This window comes from Schistocerca serialis, chromosome 2 (genome assembly GCF_023864345.2).
Source record: "Schistocerca serialis cubense isolate TAMUIC-IGC-003099 chromosome 2, iqSchSeri2.2, whole genome shotgun sequence".
Classification (NCBI taxonomy): Eukaryota; Metazoa; Arthropoda; class Insecta; order Orthoptera; family Acrididae; genus Schistocerca; species Schistocerca serialis.
The window spans coordinates 688,828,692-688,855,140 of NC_064639.1; the positions used below are offsets into that span (position 1 = coordinate 688,828,692).

Here is a 26,449-nt window from a genome sequence, read left to right on the forward strand (position 1 = left end):
TGAAGAATGGTGTTCTTGCATGCTTAGTTATCTTCAAGTGAACATTTATTTATGTTCATATGTATATAGCATTAAGAGCTCTTACATTACGTCACAACTGAAGCAGGACATCAGAATAGTCCAAGAGCATCAGAATTTCGTAGAACATACTAAAATGCATCGTTTGGCTTGACGTGCACATTCGTATGTCCAGACTGACACTGAAGTAGGCCCCTACCTGGTGTTAAACTTCGCTGAGTGTTTTTTGTGATGCAGTTTTCTTGGAGTAACAGTAACAGTACTGTATTATCTCATGTTTGGTTCTTTACTATAATTACGCTGTACATGCCAGATGATGCAAATTTTCACTTGAAATTTGGTGAACAGTTGAAACTAGCCAATAGTGTAGAATGAAACACTTTGTTCCAAATAAACTGGCTATCTCTGTTGGGAAGATTAATGAAAGCCAAATTTCTTCAGCAATCTGACAAAAATAACTTCACTGTTTTGCAAGACGATTAATGCTCGATTGCCAATAACATGGAACTAAAATAAAATCAGAAAACTGAAACTAATAACATATTTTAGTCTTTGGTAATTATGTGGGTGTATTTTAATTCACTTGATAGCCTCCAGCCACAGTAATCTGTTTTGTTTTCATTCAATATGAGAGCTATAAACAAAGAGAAAACAGCAAAACCATGAAACATACATGTGATAATGTGGAAACTACCCCACTACAACACAGACATTTCTGCGCGTGTACGACTCTGGCAGCTTGGGCACGCGATGAATTTTTTTCCAGTTAGCATCTGGCTCCTTGCTGCTTCTGCTTATACAGCTAACAGCCACACTTCAGGTAGCCAGAGATGGAAGGAGGCACTGCCTATAAGCGACTTCAGCTCTGCAAGGGCGCATGAACCCTTTGACAACTGATCAAACGAAATAATGTAAACAGTTGTGACGTCGCACTTATCAAAAGCAGTTTGTTGTTACAAAGTATTGCATAGTTTTCGTCCTATAGCCTTCGACACTTTTTGCTGTCGGCAGGCAATTGTGTATACAGTGTGTTTTGTTGTTGTAAATGGTGCATTTTCTTTGCAATTTGAGTTTCATTTTGGTGTTTTTCCCTTGTTTATGTCTCTTTGCTGCAGTAACAGGCTAAAACAAAATTCTTTGTTGGAGTATCAGTTCTTATCAAAATTATGAAAATTTAACTGAAAACTAAAACAATGAAAAATTCCCAGAATTCCAAAAAAGAATCCCATAAGTCTGAAAAACTACAGGGTTTTTCACAGTTTTTTCCTGGATGTAAAAATTCCTGAGGGTTATTCCCCCCCCCCCCCCCCCAGATTTGCCAGTTGTCCTGGGATGTATTCACCCTGTAACAGATTTTGTTTTTACACAGGAATAATGGTCATCAATAAGCAATCACTAACAGAAAGTGAAGCACTTCTCAACATAACCCACAACATTTAAGTGCTTAGGATGTGACTGTAGAGAATTTGGCTAGGTTAAATTCAGGAATTTTCCCATAAAGATAAAGAATGTCATCTATGAAAAAGCAAGTGTATCTACAACTAATTAAACTACAACTATCTACAACTAATTAAAATAAAGAAAAAGCAACTGCTCACCTATAGCTGACTGATGTGTGCTGCTTAGCAACAACATCCAATAGAAAGCTATTTACACTGGCTTTCAAGCTTTTGCTCTTTCTCTAGTGGAAATACAAACAAATAAACACACACACACACACACACACACACACACACACACACACACACACACACAAAACCAAAAAAATTTATTATAATTTGTATGATAATAAAATATCCAGAAAGGAGCCATTTATATGTATATTACACCCCCCATATTAGTTCAAATATTTGTTTTGTATTACATTATTTGTTTGAAGTACTCCTTCAGTGGGTTGCAGTAGAGGGCATTTGTCTGCAGACATCCCTACATCATAGAACCATACGGAATGCCAAGGAGGATCTTAGAACACTACACTGCAAGAGTTGTCAATGAAGGCAATATTCAACAATGTAGATAACAACAGCCTTGAGTCGAATTCAGGCATTTCATCACACTGTGTACCCTTAGACGAACATACAATAAATGTTGATTGCTATCTGCAACTGCCAAAAATTATTTGGAAGAGAATAATATCAGAAAATTAATAACCGATTTCTACTTGAAACAGAACCTATACCAACAATTTCTTTTGTCCACTTTCAAGGAAGAAAAATTAATAAAATTTCATGCCCCATTTTATTATCGGTGTTTGCTGCAGACTTGCTGGGGTGTGTAAAAGGCATTAAAGTATAACACCACACAATACTATGAGAAAGTTAGTGCATAACACAGGAAAAATACCAAGAAATGAGAGCACTGCATCATTATGCATTATTCTTATATGTGAAAATACCATATTTACCCAAGTATAAGAGGAATACCATCACATCCCCCCACGAGGCTCCTCAACAAAATTTTATTTTCAACATATTGTGACTAAACAAAATTACAAACTTTTCTACTGATATAAAGTATCTACCTGAAATGTTACGCATGAGCAGCAATGAAGTTTATAACCTTTGTAGTCAGAAATATTTGGCTGTTTCTTCCGTCTATTTTGCAATTTCCGAGGTATAGGTTATGGTGTGACCTAAGAGCTCAGCTTAAATGGCAGGGAGTGAAACCATAATCAATAAAATTTACAATCTTGGTTGTAACAAATACAGTAGGACCTTGATAATCTGGCATGCAAGGATCTGTCAATGCTGTATTATCAAATATATCAGATTATAAATGTAATTTTTAAACAATTGATTTAGGTATCAGTTTAAGGTTCAAAGTTTTAGAAAAGGTCTATATACATAAATAATTTTTTGTATACCAGTTACAAAATAAAATAAGCACCACAGATTTCAAAAGATCTGTCTTTAGAAATAGCACAAATATCTGACATTGAGGGCATGACATGTGGCGGACTGGTATCTGCCACCAATGGTTTAGCTGAAATTTTATTCAGAGTCCTCTGGAAAATTGGATAAATGATAACTTTTTCCTTGAAAAGAGCTCTTTTTTGACAAAAATTATTTTGTTTGAAGAATAAATTCATAATTTCAGGAGCAATGTATTGATGGCTACTCTCAGCAAATTTCACAAAAGTGTTTAAGGCTTCTAAAAGTCAGCCTAAGAGATGTGAAGTGTAGGTGTTTCTGCTTTGTCATTCCGTTTCTGGTACCTCCTGGGGGTTGAAAACACTTTTTAATATCAGCTCTTCTTCAATAGCTGAATTTCTGTCAATATAAAGCATTCATCAACTTCTTCTGCCGACAATGCACTCAATTCATTAGTGAACACAGAATTTATTGCCCTTTTGAAAATGAATGAACTTCATCTATGGGCAGATCTAATTCCTTGTGAAAAAAATTGGCATTTTCAACTAATGTGGGCCCAGTTACTGGCTTTCCCTTTGCCTCTCTTAGCACTGAACTACTTATTCAAACTTCATCTACAATTTCTAACTTGAGTGTTTTTTTTTTTTTTTTTTTTTTTTTTTTTTTTTTTTTTTTTTTTGTAACACAAATTATTCCAGCTGTTGAATTGGGTTTTTTTAATATGTAATGTGTTTGCATTTGGCCATTTTAGGTGCAATTTTTTCTGTTCGGAAAACATATTCACTGTATGTATGAATTTTTTCCTGTGCTATAGTCTATGTACAAGTAGCTGAATATTGATAAAGTTCAAATGATTTGATTAAATAATCATTAAATAAAATCACACAACTCTAATGCAAATGCAAGTACTGTAACTTTAGATAAACTGAACGAAGAATCAGCGATGCTGGCACAAAACTAACAATGCAACCGGATCATTTTGGCCGGATCATTTTGGCAAATATAGTACAGCTCAGTTAGGCAGACAATTTTTAGTGACAAGGTGCTCACCAAACAGGTCATATGTTTCTCGGAGCTGCCAACAGCATTGGGCTAAAATTACAGGCAAATTTGTGATGTTTTCCGGACTAATCATGTTTACTGGATTATCATGGTCTTACTGTATTTGGCTGTTTCTTCCGAATATGTTGCTATTTCAGAGGTTGTGATTACAGTGGGACATGAGAACACAGGCGTTCCCCTTCAAATATATAGAGTCCTTAGCTTTACTGATGTGAGAATGTGACAATTTTCCTTCTTCTCTTGCTTTCAAACATATCATCTGCCTGCTGCTCACTCACTGTCTATGTAGAACCAGCAGCTGGCACTCAACCTTTTCTTGCTATCGTACCTCACAGACAGCACTGACAACATTAAAGCACAAAACCCTACTATCCAACTGATGCTTAGTGCCCAACTGGTCCCCATCTAGATTTTTATTGTCCTTTGTAAAAATATATACAATTGTTGTCCAATTTTAAAGTCAATCCACTTCTGACTGCATTCTGAATCTGGCAAACTGGAGTTTAAATGTGCAAGATATTCATAAAAAACTAAGGTATGTGGTATATTTCCGATGGTTGGGAGCAATACAAAATTTCCTGCCTGCTCTTGCTGCTTCCCTCTTTAAATTCCCCAAGCTGGTGACACTGTTTCTCCACAAAACCATTAAAATTCTTCAAAATAAAGCTGTATGAGATCTCATCTGTCAAAGCTTCACATGTAAATGTAAGACAACTCCCATATTAGTTTATTGCACAACACAGAAATGATCTCAGCAGCAAGTGCTTAATCAGTAACTGTAAGACAATTCTGTGTTTACTGAATGACAAATATGGGAAAATTCCTGTCTTATAACTGGGTAAATATGGTATATGAATCCCTCAAATACTGTCAGAATCATATGAAACAATCAATATATATATATATATATAAAAAAAACCCTCAGTTATAAAAGTTAGTTAGGGACTGACTGCTATAACCTCTCTGAAGAACAACACCACAATTTCAGTGTTTGATCACAATAAATATGGGTATGCCTATAAATTGAGGACAACACAAATAAAAATCACAGTTATCTTGATGTACATACAATTACTGTAACTGAATCTGACAAAATAAGTACTTATAAAATGTATTCTGCACTTTTAAGCTGTACTGCAATTTTCACAGATTTAATGCCAATTCAACCAATTTATCACTAATAATTGAGATAAATGAAATATTACACAATGTATTCATTGCACAAATGACAGTTTCTTTTTAAGTGTACGGTACCTTTCAAAACCTAGTCACCGATAAAATGGAGTATCACTGAAACTTCTCAGCAACTACGTCTTTCTTTATCAAATGTAATAGAAGGAAAGGAGACCACTCTGACAACAGAATAAGTGTTGAGTCATCAACATGCACATATAGAAAGGGAGAAAACTTATTAGCGTTCGGAATAAATTTTATGTCAAGCTAGAGTAGAAATAATGTGCTCATGCATGCGGTTGGATGCCCAATGCAGGGACTGCATTTTGGCAGGTGGATTAGGGTGGGGCAAATAGGGGAGGGATAGGGATTGGGGATTGGTAGCTAGCGGGTTGGAGGGGGGCAGCAGGTTTGCTGCCTATGAATGTAGGGAGGGAGGGATGGATGGTAGATGCACAGGCTAGGCATGTGATAAACAGGTACCAGAGCCTGTGGGGTGCAGTGCACAATATAGGTGACACGAAGATTTGCATTGAGAGAGGGTGACAGGACAAAGGAAGAGAAAACTGTTGGGTAGAGGGTGTGGGGACATTGGGAGATTGAGGCCAGGATGGTTATGGGAGCAAAGGATGTATTGCTATCTGTGTAGTTCACAAAAGATGTTGGTGAGGGGAGGTATGCAGATGGCCCAGGCTGTAAAGCAGCAATTGAACATGAGCATATTGTGTTACTGTGTAGTCAACTTTTTTCTTGTCCACACTTTGGCAGTGGACATTCATTCAAGTGAACAGCTGTTTGGTTGTCATACTGACATAAAAAGCTGTGCAGTGATTGCAGCAGAGTTGGTATATGACATTGCTGTTGTCACATGTGTCCCTGCATCTGATAGGATAAGCAAGTGACAAGAGTGGAACAGTAAGTGCTAGGTGGAAGAATTGGGTCCATAAGTCTTGCACCCGAGTCTTCTACAGGGATATGATACCTGTGGCAAGGGGTTTGGAGTCAGAGTGGCATAGGGATATACAAAGGTCTTTTGTAGGTTGGATGGGAGATCGAATACCACTTAGGGTGGGAACATCTCGGGTATGATGTTCCTCATTTCTGGGCATGATGATGAATAACCAAAACTCTGGTGAAAGATAGGTTCAGTTGGTCCGGTTCACGGTGATACCGGGTGGGAAGGGGGTACTCCTTTATAGCTGATTATCCTTCCCTCCAGTACCAGCTTTTCTGAACTTCACAGATAGGGGTTATCTTTGCAACACATCCTTCACTCCCATAACATTCATGGCCTCAGCTTCCATTAACCCACTACCCGCATACCCTCTATGCAACAGTTTCCCCTTCCTCTGTCCTGTCAATCTCTCCCAATCCACATACCTATGTAACCTTCATTGTGTGCCGCACACCACCAACTCTGGTACCTGTGTACCACATGCCTAGCTTGTGTACCAGCCAGCCCTCCCTCTCGCATTCCTATAGCCTGATTAAAATTACTTGATAGTTGACAGTTCACGTGTTGGAGCTGTCTTCCTCCAATCAGAGTGTTCAATGTCATACCCAGAACTGTCCCCCATTCCCTAACAGCCACAATTACTCATTTGTTCACCTCTAATTCCTTGTCCAACTTGTTTTCTCAAAGTGTTTGGAACCCGAACCCTGGGTCTGACCTTTTATTTCGCATTTCATCGGACATGATAACCAAATCAAAAACAACACACAAAATGCTGGTAATGAAACACAAACATTTCATACACAGCACTAGCAAAACACTACTGGATCCTTTCACAAAAGACCTGATATTTAGTCACCACCACCACCACCACCACAGAGATTATTCTAGAATAGATAAGCATCATATGACATTCCTTGAGGCTGTACTTTTTGAAGGCAGCAAAGCATCGTTGCAATTGGTTGTATAGTGGAATAAATATAACACGACATGAAGTGGTACTGTACTGGGTTAAGTTATGTTCTAACATGCAGAAGTTCATGGGTTCAAATGTCATCAGGTGATACAATAATTTTTTTTATTTATAAGTCTTCATCAAAATGACTACTATTATTTTCAGTTAACTGGTTTAGGTGTAATCTTTTATTTTTAATCATTTGTCACACCTTTTTATCATCCCATTGAATTTTTTATTTGCTCTCATTTTTCTTCCTATCATTCTTTTTTTGTTTGGAATCCATCTTTGTCGCCTACAGCCTGTAACCGAGAGCCAACCAGGACTGCTCGTCGGTTGGTATCACATTAGCTTTTGTAATCAGCACGAGGACAGTTTTAGGTAACCAATGAAAGCAAGAAGTTACAGTTTGCTTTCAGTACTGGAACCGAAAATCTTCTACCTCAAGTTTGCTTGCAGAGGTCAGCTTTAATCACAAGGAACAGAGTGAGTGTGGCTAATAGTTCAGCCGCAGGATACTGAACACCATGTTCTTGGATACATTGAACATCAAGAGATTCCAGGTAAGTTAGGACACAGGCGTACATTCAGGGCTACAAAATTTCTCATCTGCCACACAGTTCAGTCACCAGTCACTTAAAATCAACTGTGGACAGAGCATCTCATGTTTCCAATACTGCTGCACATCACATGAACAGTACCCCCCCCCTCTCTCTCTCTCTCACACTGTGTGTGTGTGTGTGTGTGTGTGTGTGTGTGTGTGTGTGAATTAAGCTACCAAGTTTACTTTCTCCTCTGACTGCACCTCTTGATTACTCAACGCTTCTGCTATTTGATGAGTGCCCTCTCCTTCACTTTTGAAGTATTTACATCCTGTCAGATCTTCCCTTAGTATATTTTCAAGTATAATATTTATTTCTTGATTGCAAGAGAAAGACAGGGAAGAGGATTAACTGGCTGAAAACTACATGCCCTGAAAGTGTCAAAAAAAAAGGTCAAATCACACAACACTGAATGAAAACTGACCTTACCTGTAAGTGTAAGAGCTCCACCAACAACAGCACTGATTCCTACAGTGGTCACAACCATAGCCTTAAAAAGAGTCTCAAAGTCTTCTTTAGACATGCGACTGCGAAGGTAGTCCACAAAACTATGTAGCTGACACAGCCCAAACACACCTAAAGCCTATGAAACACAATAAAAAAACATAATAAGATGTTTTATCATTTACCACTTAGTATGTGTGTATTTTATTACTCCCATAGCATGGGACATAGTGTGGGTATATCACATAAATGAGCACTGTAATTATGATTCTAATGAGATCACCGAAGTAATAAGAAGTGACCAAGAACAACAAAATATAGATGGAAAAAGTTAAGTATCAGTACAGATATGACATCGTCAATGCATGGACACAATTTACTGAAATGTGCACATATGAAGGCATGTGGTGATGTAATGGAAAGCAGTCATGGGCAGTATATCATGCAACGGACCTTCCAATATCATCATCCTACCAGTGGCATGTGCTCAGAGATGAGCATAAAACATTTGACACAGATTTTTATTTTAGTGTAGATACAGTCAGGCTATGTATCCAATGTGGATGATATAAAACTAAAGTCAAGTGTTAAGTAAGAAACTGTTCAATACAGTTTTCTGAGTAATATATATAAGGTGCAGTCAAATGGAATCAAGAGAGATGGAAAAAAGTAGGTAAACTGTTATTATTTAAAAATTAATCACCATAACTGTTAATACATTCATTCCACCGCGGGACAAAAAGAGAACTGGAGTGCTTCACATGCAACAAACTGCAGTGATGATGCCACAAAGTATTGTCCACCTCTCTCTGTGAAGTGCATTTTACACAATCACCTGCTCTAGAATAAATAAAAGATATGGTAATCAACTGACAGTAAATTTCTGTATTTCTTTTTTATTTTATATTCACAGTGAGAGACAGTAAAGAGACACAATATCACCTGCACAAGTTCCCCAAAGGAAAGATAAACTTCTGTAGTGGTAGCTGGTCAGTGTCTCAAAATGTACAAGCCCTCTCAAAATTCATACTGCTTCTTTCAAACATTTCTATGAAAAGACTAGGCATGTTATACTCTCCAAATGAGCCTTCCATTACATTTCATGTAGGATTTCTTCCTGTTTCATTCACATATGGAGTGCAGGAAGAATGCCTTTGTGTGCGTGCAGTAATTAATCTTATCCTCATGACCCCAATGCGAGCGATACATAGGGGGTTGTTGTATATACCTAGAGAAGTCATGTAAAGCCGTATCTTGAATCTTTGTTAACAGACTTTCTCCGAGTAGTTCACATAAATCTTTAAGATTCTTCCAGTTCAGTTCCTTCAGTACCTCTGTGACACTCTCCCATGGATTAAACAAATCCGTGATCACTTGTGCTGTCCCTCTATGTATACATTCAATATCCCTTGTTAGTCCTATCTGGTACGGGTCCACAAGCAATATTCCATAACTGGTCACACAAGTGATTTGTAAGCAATCTCCTTTGTAGACTGATTGCACAAGCTTTAACCACGACTGAGCCTACTGATCATTCCATTTCATATCCCTACGAAGTGTTACACCCAGGTATTTGCGAGTAGTCCGATTCCAACAGTGACTCACTGATATTATAGCCATAGGATACTTTTTTTTGTTTTGTGAAGTGCAAAACTTTACATTTCTGAATATTTCGAGCAAGTTGCCAATCTCTGCACCACATTATAGTCTTATCAAGCTCTGACTGAATATTTATGCAGCTTCTTTCAGATAGTACTTCCTCACAAATAACTGCATCATCTGCAAGAGGCCTGATTTTACAATTAATATCATCTGCAAGATTATTAATATACAACATGAACAGCAAGGGTCCCAATACACTTCCCTGGGGCACATCCAAAGTTACTTCTACATCTGACGATGACTCTCCATCCAAGATAACATACTGTGTTTTCCCTACCAAAAAGTGCTCAGTCCAATGACTAACTTCACTTGATACCCACCCCATATAATCATCCTTTTGACAATACGCATAGGGGCGGTGCGGAGTCAAATGTCATTTGCAATCAAGAAGTACTGCATCTATCTGGTTGCCTTGCTCCAAAGCTTTCATTATATCATGAGTGAAATACGCGAGTTGGATTTCACATGATCGATGTTTTCAAAATCCATGCTGGTTAGCACTGAGGTCATTCTGTTTGAGCTCAGAATATGCTCTAAGATTCTACAGCAAATCGATGTCAAGGATATTGGACGGTTGTTTTGTGAATCACTTCTACTACCCTTCTTCTAGAAGTGTGTGACCTGTGCCTTTTTCCAAGAACTGGGCACAGTTTTCTATCTGATGGCTCTACAATAGATTATAGTTACAAGAGGGGCTAACTCAACGGAAAATTCAGAATAGCATCTGATAGGGAGTTTTGTTCAGTTTCAATGATTACAGCTGTTTCTCAACACCATTGACATTAATATTTATTTAATTCACCTTTTCAGTGGAACAAGGATTAAATTGGGGCAACTCTCCTGAGGTCTGAAAATAGAGTTAAGCATTTCTGCTATCCTCAGTTTCAATTCCTGTCTCATTAGCTAGCAACTGGACACAGAGGAAGGGGTGGAACTGTTAAAAGAACTAATGAATGAAATCCAGCTAGCTCTTTTGCCATCCCGAAGAATGCAACAACACTTTGCATGCATCTGTTTATAATGAATGCAGTTTGCCATCGCAGGATGACAGTTAAAAACCGTGGACAGCACATATCATGTGCGCAAATTGCCTTGCGGCATGCCTCAGTCCACCAAGGGATTAGGACACAATGTGGTAAAGGGGAAGTGCGAGGAATGGAACATTCTGCAACAGTGAGAATAATGTTTGTGAGATATTCCACCTGGTCATCACAATTGGGGAAATCTTGTCCTTCGAAGGTCGCCAGGGAGGAGTAAAGCTGCCAGTCAGCCTTAGTAAGCTGCCATTTGGGTGTGTATGCAGGTGGGGTAGGAGTCAGCGAATGGACAGCATACAGGAAATGGTCACTCAAGTAGATGTCAGAAAGAACGGACCACTCAAGACGATGGACAAGTTGTGCAGTGCAGAAGGATAGGTCCAATTGGGAATAGGTGTGCAAGGAGTCGGAAAGGAAAGTGGGTGCTCCAGTGTTAAGGTATAAGAGGTTAAGTTGGTTAAGAAGATCAACCAAGAGGGCACCTCTCTGACAGGTCCAGGGAGAATCCCAAAGGGGATGATGCGCATTAAAGTCACTGAGTAGCAAAAATGAGGGAGGTAGCTGCCTAATAAGCTGAAGGAAGTCTGCCCTGATGACATCGAATGACGGGAGGGACATAAATGGAATAAAGGGAAAAAGTCAGGTGGGGAAGGAGAAGGCGAACTGCAACTGCTGCAAGATGGGTAGTCAGGGAAATGGGTTGACTACGCAGGTCCCATATGAGCAGCATGATGCCCCCATGAGATGGAATGCCGACCTCAGGAGGATGGTAAAACTGAACCGGGAATAAATGCGAAAGCTCAAAGCAGCTGTGAGGCAGAGTACAAGAGGACGCTGTGATCCTAAAAGCAGCCGTAAATTCGCTTTGCAGGACCAAAGGCCACGAACCTTCCATTAGAGGAGAGTCATGATGAGGAAAAAATGAAGGGGTTTCATCTCAGTGTGTAGAGTCGCTGCCACAGGGCACAGAAACAGGAAGATCCTGCTCCATGGGATCCACAGAAGCATCAGCTTGTGCATGCTGTTGGTCTGTGTAGTCCAATGCTGAAAAACGGTTGGTGGCGCACACCGGCAACACGGAGGCCAGCCAGGCTAAGGTATCATGTGGCTACACCATCGAAGATGATCTTCAAGTCAGCGAAGGAGAGGACTGTTGGCCTTTGGTGGACTTCTTTGAGCCTTTCCGGTTAGCAGAGGAAGACTTGGGTGTTGTTTGGCTGGAGGGACGAAGGAACTCTTCATGGGAGTCCTCCTCCTGTCCTTTCCAGCCTACCGGTTGTGTAGCTGATGGTTTCGCCTTTTGAGGTGAGAGTTTGATGGCTTGTTGCACCGTTGGACTGTGATAATTTCATAGCCTGCTTTGATCCTGGACGGAAGCACCACTCTATCAAAGGTGGGAAGAAGAGTGCAGATGGGCACTAAGGAGGAATCTACCTTTTTCATCAGCCAATGGATGGCAATGACACGCTGATCAGATAGGTAAGATTGGATTTCGGCCTCAGTTAGACTGTCTAGCAGCCTAGTGTAAATAACACCACAGGAAGAATTCAGAGTTCTATGGGCCTCGACACGAACGGGGTAGCCATGGAGAAGCGAAGCGGCAAGCAGTTGTTGGGCTTGAGAGTCAGAAGTGGTCTCCAAAAGCAAAGTGCCATTCCATAAATGAGAGCAGGATTTCATAGGGCGGCAATTGCATCCAGACCTTTCTGAATAATAAACGGATTTACCGTGGCGAAGGACTGGCCGTCTTCAGTACATGAGAGCACAAGGAACAGTAGGGCAGTGGGAAGGGTCTTTGAAAAGTTAGCCTCATTATGTTTACATTTCGTAGATGTTGACTGGGAAGATGATTGGCCCATTGCGAGAAAATCCCATGATTGCCAGCATCTCCGATAGCGCGTCCCTTCGAACTGGGGACTCCCATCAAAAGGGAGCGCACCAGCCTTAGGTGATTGTTCACACCTCAGGTCACATGTCCAGAACACCCGACAGAGGGGCCAATCGGCAATTTGGGAAGGTTGCAGCTCAGGCAATCACCCGTCCCTGAGCCTGGTCTGTACCAGGGAGTATGTGTGAACCCTACCTATCGACAAAGGGCTGGGAATTACGTGTTACCCAGTCACATGTTACACGTCAGACATTTGGGCCGTCCTTCAGGAGCGCACAGGGAGGAAGAAGAAAAAGAGAAACCTCAAATGCCGAAGCAGAGGAGAGGAGAAGGGAAACAAAGAAAGGAAAAGGAAACAAGAAACAGCTGTGAAACTGTTCTTATGTTAGCACACAGACAATGCAGAACATTCCCAATAATACCCTAGCAAGAGGATAGACATGCAGCATGGAAGGGAAAAGATGCTGCAAAGGCTGGAGCCCCGTGGTAGCCAAGCACGAACCCGCCGAAGAGTGGCAAGCCCCCTGGGGGGATTCTAGCAGGATGACTTCAACGAAGACAGGAGCAGATACCATGATTAAAAAGAATCAATCAACTCATTTTCTAGGCACAGGAGTTTTCTGATTGCAAAGAATGAAAGGATAAAGTATAAAACAAAGTGGGGAAGAGGTTGGTAAATATCCGCTTTTATAACTTTGGTGTATAATGACACTAGGTTTAACAGTTCTCCTGGTGGAGAAAGTACTGATGGACAGAATAGGTAGGAAAGAAACCTGTCACTATCTTCAAATTTTTACATATGCCTTGCGTATAAAATTGTGTTGTTCAATATAATGGAAGGAAACATTCCACGTGGGAAAAATTATATATAAAAACAAAGATGAGGTGACTTACCGAACAAAAGCGCTGGCAGGTCGATAGACACACAAACAAACACAAACATACACACGAAATTCAAGCTTTCGCAACAAACTGTTGCCTCATCAGGAAAGAGGGAAGGAGAGGGGAAGACGAAAGGAAGTGGGTTTTAAGGGAGAGGGTAAGGAGTCATTCCAATCCCGGGAGCGGAAAGACTTACCTTAGGGGGAAAAAAGGACAGGTATACACTCGCACACACGCACATATCCATCCACACATACAGACACAAGCAGACATATTTAAAGACAAAGAGTTTGGGCAGAGATGTCAGTCGAAGCAGAAGTGTAGAGGCAAAGAAGTTGTTGAAAGACAGGTGAGGTATGAGTGGCGGCAACTTGAAATTAGCGGAGATTGAGGCCTGGCGGATGACGAGAAGAGAGGATATACTGAAGGGAAAGTTCCCATCTCCGGAGTTCGGATAGGTTGGTGTTGGTGGGAAGTATCCAGATAACCCGGACGGTGTAACACTGTGCCAAGATGTGCTGGCTGTGCACCAAGGCATGTTTAGCCACAGGGTGATCCTCATTACCAACAAACACTGTCTGCCTGTGTCCATTCATGCGAATGGACAGTTTGTTGCTGGTCATTCCCACATAGAATGCATCACAGTGTAGGCAGGTCAGTTGGTAAATCACGTGGGTGCTTTCACACGTGGCTCTGCCTCTGATCGTGTACACCTTCCGGGTTACAGGACTGGAGTAGGTGGTGGTGGGAGGGTGCATGGGACAGGTTTTGCATCGGGGGCGGTTACAAGGATAGGAGCCAGAGGGTAGGGAAGGTGGTTTGGGGATTTCATAGGGATGAACTAACAGGTTACGAAGGTTAGGTGGACGGCGGAAAGACACTCTTGGCGGAGTGGGGAGGATTTCATGAAGGATGGATCTCATTTCAGGGCAGGATTTGAGGAAGTCGTATCCCTGCTGGAGAGCCACATTCAGAGTCTGGTCCAGTCCCGGAAAGTATCCTGTCACAAGTGGGGCACTTTTGTGGTTCTTCTGTGGGGGATTCTGGGTTTGAGGGGACGAGGAAGTGGCTCTGGTTATTTGCTTCTGTACCAGGTCGGGAGGGTAGTTGCGGGATGCGAAAGCTGTTTTCAGGTTGTTGGTGTAATGATTCAGGGATTCCGGACTGGAGCAGATTCGTTTGCCACGAAGACCTAGGCTGTAGGGAAGGGACCGTTTGATGTGGAATGGGTGGCAGCTGTCATAATGGAGGTACTGTTGCTTGTTGGTGGGTTTGATGTGGACGGACGTGTGAAGTTGGCCATTGGACAGGTGGAGGTCAACGTCAAGGAAAGTGGCATGGGATTTGGAGTAGGACCAGGTGAAACTGATGGAACCAAAGGAGTTGAGGTTGGAGAGGAAATTCTGGAGTTCTTCTTCACTGTGAGTCCAGATCATGAAGATGTCATCAATAAATCTATACCAAACTTTGGGTTGGCAGACTTGGGTAACCAAGAAGGCTTCCTCTAAGCGACCCATGAATAGGTTGGCGTACGAGGGGGCCATCCTGGTGCCCATGGCTGTTCCCTTTAATTGTTGGTATGTCTGGCCCTCAAAAGTGAAGAAGTTGTGGGTCAGGATGAAGCTGGCTAAGGTGATGAGGAAAGAGGTTTTAGGTAGGGTGGCAGGTGATCGGCGTGAAAGGAAATGCTCCATCGCAGCGAGGCCCTGGACGTGCGGAATATTTGTGTATAAGGACGTGGCATCAATGGTTACAAACTTTGTATGTGGCTGAGGGACTGCGTCAGCTTTCAGACAACACCACATACAAAGTTTGCCAAGGTAACCCCATTCCCGATGTCCAGGCGGAGCTTCAAGGAATCCTCAGAACCTTAGGCCCCCTGCAAAACCTTTCACCTGACTCCTTCAACCTCCTGACCCCACCGACACCCCGCACCCCTACCTTCTACCTTCTTCCTAAAATCCACAAACCCAATCATCCCGGCCGCCCCATTGTAGCTGGTTACCAAGCCCCCACTGAACGTATCTCTGCCTACGTAGATCAACACCTTCAACCCATTACATGCAGTCTCCCATCCTTCATCAAGGACACCAACCACTTCCTTGAACGCCTGGAATCCTTACCCAATCTGTTACCCCCGGAAACCATCCTTGTAACCATTGATGCCACGTCCTTATACACAAATATTCCGCACGTCCAGGGCCTCGCTGCGATGGAGCATTTCCTTTCACGCCGATCACCTGCCACCCTACCTAAAACCTCTTTCCTCATCACCTTAGCCAGCTTCATCCTGACCCACAACTTCTTCACTTTTGAGGGCCAGACATACCAACAATTAAAGGGAACAGCCATGGGCACCAGGATGGCCCCCTCGTATGCCAACCCATTCATGGGTCGCTTAGAGGAAGCCTTCTTGGTTACCCAAGTCTGCCAACCCAAAGTTTGGTATAGATTTATTGATGACATCTTCATGATCTGGACTCACAGTGAAGAAGAACTCCAGAATTTCCTCTCCAACCTCAACTCCTTTGGTTCCATCAGTTTCACCTGGTCCTACTCCAAATCCCATGCCACTTTCCTTGACGTTGACCTCCACCTGTCCAATGGCCAACTTCACACGTCCGTCCACATCAAACCCACCAACAAGCAACAGTACCTCCATTATGACAGCTGCCACCCATTCCACATCAAACGGTCCCTTCCCTACAGCCTAGGTCTTCGTGGCAAACGAATCTGCTCCAGTCCGGAATCCCTGAATCATTACACCAACAACCTGAAAACAGCTTTCGCATCCCGCAACTACCCTCCCGACCTGGTACAGAAGCAAATAACCAGAGCCACTTCCTCGTCCCCTCAAACCCAGAATCCCCCACAGAAGAACCACAAAAGTGCCCCACTTGTGACAGGATACTTTCCGGGACTGGACCAGACTCTGAATGTGGCTCTCCAGCAGGGATACGACTTCCTCAAATCCTGCCCTGAAATGAGATCCATCCTTCATGAAATCCTCCCCACTCCGCCAAGAGTGTCTTTCCGCCGTCCACCTAACCTTCGTAACCTGTTAGTTCATCCCTATGAAATCCCCAAACCACCTTCCCTACCCTCTGGCTCCTATCCTTGTAACCGCCCCCGATGCAAAACCTGTCCCATGCACCCTCCCACCACCACCTACTCCAGTCCTGTAACCCGGAAGGTGTACACGATCAGAGGCAGAGCCACGTGTGAAAGCACCCACGTGATTTACCAACTGACCTGCCTACACTGTGATGCATTTTATGTGGGAATGACCAGCAACAAACTGTCCATTCGCATGAATGGACACAGGCAGACAGTGTTTGTTGGTAATGAGGATCACCCTGTGGCTAAACATGCCTTGGTGCACAGCCAGCACATCTTGGCACAGTGTTACACCGTCCGGGTTATCTGGATACTTCCCACCAACACCAACCTATCCGAACTCCGGAGATGGGAACTTTCCCTTCAGTATATCCTCTCTTCTCGTCATCCGCCAGGCCTCAATCTCCGCTAATTTCAAGTTGCCGCCACTCATACCTCACCTGTCTTTCAACAACTTCTTTGCCTCTACACTTCTGCCTCGACTGACATCTCTGCCCAAACTCTTTGTCTTTAAATATGTCTGCTTGTGTCTGTATGCGTGGATGGATATGTGCGTGTGTGCGAGTGTATACCTGTCCTTTTTTCCCCCTAAGGTAAGTCTTTCCGCTCCCGGGATTGGAATGACTCCTTACCCTCTCCCTTAAAACCCACTTCCTTTCGTCTTCCCCTCTCCTTCCCTCTTTCCTGATGAGGCAACAGTTTGTTGCGAAAGCTTGAATTTCGTGTGTATGTTTGTGTTTGTTTGTGTGTCTATCGACCTGCCAGCGCTTTTGTTCGGTAAGTCACCTCATCTTTGTTTTTATATATAAATTGTGTTGTTCTGTAGACATAAAATTTATTTAGGTTCTCTTCTGAAGACATAAGCATTTATTTTATGTTAGAGGGGCACACAACATATACTGCTTCCTCTGAAGTCCAACATGCTAGAAGTGTAACAAAAGTAATGGTCATCCCTGCTGTGGCATGTCTGTCGTCTGGCTACATCCCTTTCACAGTGCTGTCTTTAGTTTTGAAAGAGGAAGTTGGCTCTTTAATTTATAATACGCTAACATGGAATCATTGTTAGCTTCTGCTGCCTACTCCTGTAGCATGGATGTGGAGAACAAAGAAGTGTGAACTGACACAATGAAACCAGGTTGCGAGAGGCATTTTTTTCCTTTTTTTACTGCTATTTAAAATGGTCTCTCATAAGATCTCTGTCATGGCATTCACGATAATTTACAAAGAATTAATATGTGGGGCTAACCTCAGCCATGCAAATGCAGTGTAACAGTATTAAGAAAGCAATACAAAGGCACCAGTAATAAATATTTCGAGATAGTGTCATCATTGTAACATGACTTCAGTGACACAAGTTGAAACCATCTCTACATAACTGGAACCATTATTAGGCTATAGGAAATTGTATCTTTATAATGCCCAGAGGGTTCCTTTTAAATAAATGCAAGGAGCTGAAAAAAACCACATTTACAAAAAGGCAAAGAACTCTTTTAGCTAAAAGTAAGAACTGGGCTCATAAAACTTACAGTATGTGTTAAATGAAAATTGAGAAATAAGATTCAACTAACAACTATCCACCTGTTTTCAGGCAGTCATAAGCTCTTAGAATGACACTTATTTTATGTCTTCAATAATTGTTTGGAAATTTTAATAATTTCAAATAATTGTATGAGGAATGTTCAACCTTATTTTCTATGAGCAGGAAACAAGGAGATCTTTACTCACAAATCCTTTTGCACACACTCAAAGCACCCTGCATACTAACTGAGGTTGCATGGAGAGAGTGCTTTGAAATTATAAAGCACAAAAAATATTATTAGAAAACCCCCACAGCTTTAAAAATGTGAGATACCCTTTCTCGCAAGAATGACATGATTAATAATGAAATTATTAGTATACACGGTATGCACAAAATTATATTTTCTTACCATGAATCTGAGACAATTACTAGGTTATTGGAAACATCAGCTAGATATTGAGATGTAGAAAATCAGAATATCACAAAAAAGGAAAAATCCCTATAGCTGAAATTAAGCACATATTAAATGAAAATTTCGAGAGATGCATTTAACAATCCACCTGTCTTCAGGCAGTCGTAAGCTTTTCAAATAACACTAGTTTTACCCGTTCAATACTACCTATTGTTAAAGTTTGCAAATTCTAACAATTCTAAACAACTGTATGAGAAATGTTCAACCTAGTTTTCTATTAACAGGAAACAAGGAGATCTTTCCTCATTGCTTCTTTCACACACACTCAGAGCACACTGCCTACTAAGTTAGGTGCACTGAGTACGTGCTTTGTACATGCAAAGTGTAAAAATTTAGCTTTATAACAACTTTCACTTGAGGGGGATTTATGGACTTCCACATAATTAATAAGTGTAATCATCTTTCTCAAGCAACTGTATGTATAAAAGGTCAAATTAGTATTAATAAAATTATGCCACACTACAAACAGAAAATGTTAAAAGCGCAAAGCATCCTGTTTATTGACGAAAATAAAGTGTGGTAATAATGTTGAAATGAGAATAAATGTTTCCATTTATAGTTACAAAGCAATTTGATTTAATTTTTGTCCTTATGAAATACAAACTACACTAATCAAAACTACCATTCCAACCAAAGCACAGGAAGTCACATTCACCACAAAAACAAAATAACAAAGTTGTTCTCGTGAAAACAACTGATGGCCTTGACAGGTAGAGACATAACTGCTACTTCCATCTGATTGCCATAATACATTTCTAGACACAAGTAAAAATTTCCAAGAACAATTCATTATATTTCTACAGGTGGCACTGCTCAATAGAATACTTCTGCCACATTCATCAATTACTTCACCTTCACTTCTTAATGAATTAGTTGGTTAGTGACAAATACCTTCAACAAAAACAATAGGGCTGTAGCACAGTTATTTCAAATATTCATAGGAAATAGTTATCAGAGAGGCACAAGAATACTGGAACCTCACTGAACAAACTTAAATTACTGTGTAAAAACATGCAGCTAAACAGAAAACTAGCTTAAAAAAATGTTTTTGTAGGACAATTTTTTAAAAAAAGGAATTAGAATAGCAATTACATGAGAGCAGATCTTATGAAAACAACTAATTTACATCTCTCAAACAATGATCCAAGTCAACATTTTTTTTTTACATGCTCACCAATCTTACTTTAAAAAAATCCTTTGGGTAGATTATACTTTAAAGTCATTTCCAAGTACAGTAAAATGACAGGTATTATGCTAGTGGTGAACTAACTGCTGTAGCTGCTAGCTGACTGAACATAAACCACATTAAAAATTATTATAATCTGTCGAATGATGTACAATTACTTCAATAGCACAATGTATAGATGCGCGTTTATGCACATGCACTGCTTGGTGGCGATGCTGTGTGTGCCATATCACCATTTGTTGGGGCACTTGGGGGGAGGAGGAGGAGGAGGAGGAGGAGGGGGCATACCACAAGCTACACTTATCGGAACAAACACATGAGGGCAGCTTCATTATTGCACCTGCAAATATTATAAAATTTGCGCTGCACTGAACTATGAATTGTTTATCTTCTTTTGTCGGTTTAACGCTATTTAATTTTCTCACAATCACTCATTGTAACGAAGCTACCAATATGTGAGTACAGCTGTTGGGTAACAGCCAGTACTTACATACTTTCTAGTTGAGTGGATTCTTTAAATGCCAACAGCCTTGCTGCAGTATTAACACCAGTTCCCATCAGATCACCAATGTTAAGTGTGTCGGGCTGGGCTAGCACTTGGATGAGTGACTATCCGGTCTGCCGACAGTTACTGGCAAGTGGGGTGCACTCAGCCCTTGTGAGGCAAACTGAGGAGCTACTGGATTGAGGAGTAGAAGCTCCGTTTTCGTAAACTGACATACAGCCAGGAGAGCAGTGTGCTGACTACATGCCCCTCCATATCCACATCCATTGACACCTGTGGGCTGAGGATGACAAGGCGGCCGGTCGGTGCTGTTGGGCCTTCCAAGGCCTTTTTGGACAGGGTTAAGGTTCTTTAAATGACCTACACATATAAATAAATATGTGTCCTCCCTATGTGGCAAAGATATCGTACAAAGATATGATCCTCACAGTAAGCTAACTGAAAATTGATGGTTAAAATAGCAAGCTTTTTATGTACCTCATTTGTTTATTTCACTGATTTTTGTGTCTGTCGGTCTCTTGAGATGGTGCGAGAAAGACATCTGTAACAGCGCTGTCTCAGTACTGTGTTAAGTAGAAGTTATAATATGCAGAAGTCATAAGTTTTAATTCTACTACTGAGCTATGTCCCAATTGGATGAGGACTTGCGTTTTTAAATAGTGCTTTTGGGAGACAGAGTCAACATAAACGAGAACAACTGCTGCAGCCACGTCATCACTGTTGTGCATCATTGGGGAGAAAAGGTAAATACTGAGCCACACACCAAAACTAAAAGGAATTACATTTATTCAATGTTCCAGAATTGCCACAACATTCTTAACAAGCATGCATCTATGCCTGCACACATTTCTGAACAAACAATTTTTGGTGTGGCTCAATGGCAATTACTGCAGCTCTGGAAAATCCACATTATCTCTCTCCCAGTCGCTATATACTGAGAGAAACAACACTGTCAAGGCGGGGGCACACAGCTCTTATGAGGATGTGTGTGTCACCATTCTCTGCCTAATGAACAGGTGAGATTGGTAAGAAAGACAGCAGTATTAATAGTGATACATTCCTGGAAGCAATCAATTACCGGAACACTTTTGAAACTGCAAAACAACGCGAACAGCACATGACAGTTGATGTCCAGGCATTTGGTGGTATCTCTTAACTATGCCACGATATACAGGGTTTCCCAGGAGGAACGGCCAATATTTGGAGATATAACAGGACAGGAACACTCATCTGAAGCAGAAAAACTTCATATGGACATATGCCCTATTCCAAATGGTTTCCGAGGTAGAACACATTTAATGCGCATTTGTTTTTGGGCTAGTGGCGTGTATGTTTGTGTCCTACCCATCCAACCTCTTTGACTGTTTATTCTAGCATAACCTATCTTGTCCCTTTCAACCTCATTGCTCAGGATGCCTTTCTGCCATCAAACTGGCCCATTGAAGGCACAGTTGTCCATAACATGTTGTGAGCAAATTAGTGTGAGGGACTGAGAGTGTATCCTAGAAAGCATTGGTTAACTGTGTTTGTACTCGGCCTGGCTAGAATGCCACACATTTACACTAATGAAGCACACACACATACGGTGTATGTTTACGGCTTCTGTGATGGTAATGCTCTTGCTGCATTGAATCCATGATTGAAGATATTTTACCATAGTTTTCAGCACATTGTGTGAAGCAGACATTCTTTCAAGCTCCCATTTTTCTCCAGAACATATAGTTCAACAACCTGTGCAGAAACAGCAACATATTGTTGAAATGGTGCAGTGTAGTATTACTACCAGCACACAGAGACTTTATGCATGTACCAGTGTCCCAGCCACGAACTCATGTACGGCGTACATTACATGTAGAGAACTCTTAACCATTTCACATACAGCATGTCCAAAATGTAACTCTTGTACTATTGTACATGCGTACTAATACATGTTTAAACTGGACAATGTATTAAAAAATACAGAAAGTAAATAAAATGTATTTTAAGTGTGTTCCATTTTGGAAAACATTTGGAATTTAGCAGTGTCCATATGATGTTTCTTTCATTCAAATGATTGTTGCTGTCATCCTTAATACTGACCATTTCTCTTCGGACACTCTTTATAGATAGATCTTCGACATGCACAACTAGTGTTAGATTTTTAACATTTTTTGTCAAAAACTTCTCCCTCTTAAACTTTCAATGAAATTCAATAAAGGTAGTTATAGACTCTGAAACTGGAAAATTACAAGCTGATCCATTCTGGAATCAAAGGTCTTTCCAAAAAATTTATCTGTAAGTGCTCATGTAAGTAATTACGGTGCCAGAGCCATCACCTCGCAGCACGCAGTATGCACATTGCAGCATCAGCTAACTCCAACGTGAGGTCACTGGCAGCAAATAAAAGTTGGCCCAGGATCAAAGTTGCCAGTTGAGTTGTCAGTGGCACCCATGACATCCTTGCCTGTTTTAAGTTAGAGAACAGTCAGGGTCTTGACCACATGCTTGTATATGTGTATGTCGGGGAAATAATAGACATATGCAGTTAACTCGACTAAGGCTATTAGTATGCATTTCCTGCTTAACCTACACGATCCCCATACTCCACCAGTGCTAATCCTGAACTAAATCCTTTATATACCAAATATTTCCAGGTTGATCATAAGTTCTAAAGTGACAAAGTGCAATTAGTGCTGACACTTTCTGTAATGGTTTCAGTTTTCTAACTGTGTTGAAAGGACATTAACACGCCATACTTTCAATATATTTACATACTTTCTTAGGATTATTTCAAAGATACTACAATCTACCAATATAAATATCTCTACATAACTGACAAAGTAAATGATATAGAATTTCAGTTGCACTTTAGCGCTTAAGACATTTCTGAACAAGAGTATTTATTAAAACACAGCAATTTTCAGCCTCGTCTTGCCTTATTTCATCATGATGGCTAATGATCATACAAAGGCCATGATGTCCCCTTTCAAACACCTGTTCTCATCTGATTTGCCTCGTACACAAAGCACCCAATTTAGGTGGTATATAGCTGATTAACTCTGCTACTGTGTGCCACCAAAATGTTTAGTAATAGCCTACACCCCACTGGAACCAAATTTCACAATTAACTACAATGTAAAAAGGCTAATACTGCAGCAACTTACCAACATATGTTCTGAACTCTGCACTGGCTGGAAACCAACAAAACTAATCTGCATTGACAGTATTGTGCCCACACAGTAAAGTGTGCTGTAGGCCACATAGATCCTATGAGAAAAGCGTCCCGTGGCCATCAGAGTAAGGACATGGAGTGGTATAAGATTGATGAGGAACACATAACCACCCCAAGATGACACCTAAAGGTAAAAAAAGTGCATTTTGAGTAAAGACTGATAAAACTATGAAATCCTGACATCATAACACATATTTAAGTTATTGTTCACACTTAAGAAATTCAGACAGTAATTCACAAAATATATGCAAGCAAAAATCAGGAAACACTAAGAATATTACTTATGCAATTCATTTTTCTTGAGATAACACAACACAAAATATATGCTCATTCTTTACTGTGGTGATCAAAGTTAGCGAGTGCTATACTTACCATGTAAAAGTAAGCTAACGCCGTTAATGTTGCCCACAGTATTGTTCCAGTTTTTACAGCTTTAATCCACATGTAGTACGTCAACAGCATACAGAAAATGGCAATGCCTGTGTAACATAAATCTGACTGAACAATATCCATAAGGCACTACCAATATTGAAATAAAAAACAATGGTGTGCAAAAGCTGTTAAATGTGTTAGGTATATTGTACCTACAATCTTCTATCTCCCCCCCCCTTCCCCCCCCCCCCCCCCCCTCTCTCTCTCTCTCTCTCTCTCTCTCTCTCTCTCTCTCTCTCTCTCTCTCTCTCTCTCTCTCTCTCTCTCTCACACACACACACACACACACACACACACACACACACACACACACACACGATAAGCATAACATGATTGAATAGTTCTCATCCGTAATCTTATAATGTGACTTGAGGAAGCTGTAGTGGTGATCCAATATGTGGAATTGCTGGCTAGAACACTACACACACCAGGGGAAGGGAAGAGACTTCATCATCATCATCACCCAAGAAGAAGCCCTCAACTGCCACCTGCCGAAAAAATTAGGCCACAGAACATGCACTGTAGGCAGCTCTGCCGAAAGCCATGACTTCAGTGTATGTCCTCTTGTAAGTTGGTCCTCATCTACCTGGCCTCGTTTCATGCTCTCATTAGGGTGTTCTTGCCAGATTAATTTCCCTACAGCTGGTGATGTCTTAGCACAGCCATTGCTGGTAATACTATTTTGCTCACTATATACTGATTAAGTAGTTTACCAAATGTTTATGAACCCTACTTCTCGGAAGCCGACATGGAGCTTGGGATCTCTGTAGTTCAAGGCCATGTCTCCTATCTAGACCCTCGTGAGCAATAAAAGATTTTTGAGTGACATGTTTGCTCAATTTATTATATGCCACACCAACATGGGATCTTGAAAATTTCTTGGCTATTTAAGCCGAGGTCAGCTTTCATGGAACACAGTATTCTTCGTGCTCATGCTGGAGACAGAAGACAGATTTAATTGAGTGTTTCTTGAAAATCCTGCCAATCATGAATACCACACACAACTATCATAAAACAGGAAAATGATGCTAACTGAATTTTCCATATCTTTTTGCTGCTTCTCAGAATACTCATATTGAAAAAACACAGAGCAGACAAGGCTAAGAGCAGCTCGCAAATGCACATGATACCTATACAGCTCAACAGGTGTCCGTACTTCACGACTGTATTGATAAGACTTGTGACAGAAAGTGGCTCACAAATAAAGTACAAAATTTGTTGATTTGTGACACACATTGTGACTTAAGAGGACATTGTCTTTTCTATGAGCCATGACATCCATAAAAGGAAGTTCTGAATTTTATTCCATTTGAGTAGTGAAACAAGTGCTAAGATGGTCTGAAGACGAAAAATGTGTTCTGTTTCCATGTGGGCACACCACAAAGATATTGTCTACACATCTACAAAAACAAATTGGTTTCAAAACCGCTGACTGAAGTGATTTATTATTCCATAAAATATTAGCTACTATGGAATACACATAACTACCAATAAAATCATCAGTTAGTTCAAAATACTGGTTATTGAACAAAAAAAAAAAAAAAAAAAAGGTCAAGATACATACATACTGTACAGCTTCACAAGCGAGCATATAAACTGGATCACCATTGACACATTAACTTCCATTACATCTGAATATGACTAGCAGCTGCATCACCGAAATACTGCAGTTTCCACAACAGCATCAGACTTTACACCAAAGAACAATCCAAACATTTAATATGTCAGCAAATCTCTTACAGTACAATATTGATAATACTGCAAACAAGTATGGATAGAAAACTACTCCATTCATCACATTAAAATGTCAAACATACATTTTTCAAATCAGAGTTTATGTTTTCTTTTCTCTCTCAGACTAAGTGGTTTGGTTCTGAATGGAAGAGCAGAAGCTCTCCTTGCCATACATCTAGATCATGCAATTATCCATGGGACATATCAGACTAAGGATTTATGGTGTTGGATGGATACAAGGATCTCACAGTTGCCCAAAAACACTGTGACGTAAGAATATATCATATACCTGTATCACACTTGTATGAATTTGTTTGTTCCACCAATAGCAAGTGTCCTAGTTTTCAAAATACAAAACTTTTCTTACAGCCAATACAAATGATTTTCCAGTTAAAAGTAAAATCAGACATTGAAAGCATATAACAAAAAAATAAATAAGCACATAGCTATAAAGAAAATTTTGCACTACTCAGCAATGGCACTTGTGTATGAGAGGTGCTAGGCTATATCTGAATAACAACAAACAAGCGGATTTGATCTCAGCAATACTTTAGCATCTTTGCGTAACCACAAAGCAAATTAGCATGCAGATGGTCTAAAGAAGATGCAAACAGTACATCAAATAGATCTTCGTGCAACTATGATAAAAATGTTACACTTACATCAGCAACTTTCATAATTGACAAATCATTACCTAAGAGGTCCATGCTCCAGAAGAATATTACAGT

At 40.6% G+C, this 26,449-nt stretch overlaps 1 protein-coding gene across 3 annotated transcripts in view; it reads right to left on the minus strand.

The window, feature by feature from the left end:
• Positions 1–26,449, minus strand: part of LOC126457818 (dolichyl-diphosphooligosaccharide--protein glycosyltransferase subunit STT3A) — a 109,464-nt gene that overhangs the window by 40,817 nt on the left and 42,198 nt on the right. For 2 of the 3 annotated variants that reach the window (XM_050094437.1, XM_050094436.1), the window contains 3 exons: positions 23,928–24,034; positions 23,488–23,679; positions 8,062–8,215 (listed from right to left, as the gene is read on the minus strand). In XM_050094437.1, coding sequence (XP_049950394.1) covers positions 8,062–8,215; positions 23,488–23,679; positions 23,928–24,034 — 453 coding nt within the window. Of the gene's footprint in view, positions 1–8,056; positions 8,216–23,487; positions 23,680–23,927; positions 24,035–26,449 lie in introns of all 3 variants that reach the window. The other variant, XM_050094439.1, reaches the window with a different exon arrangement.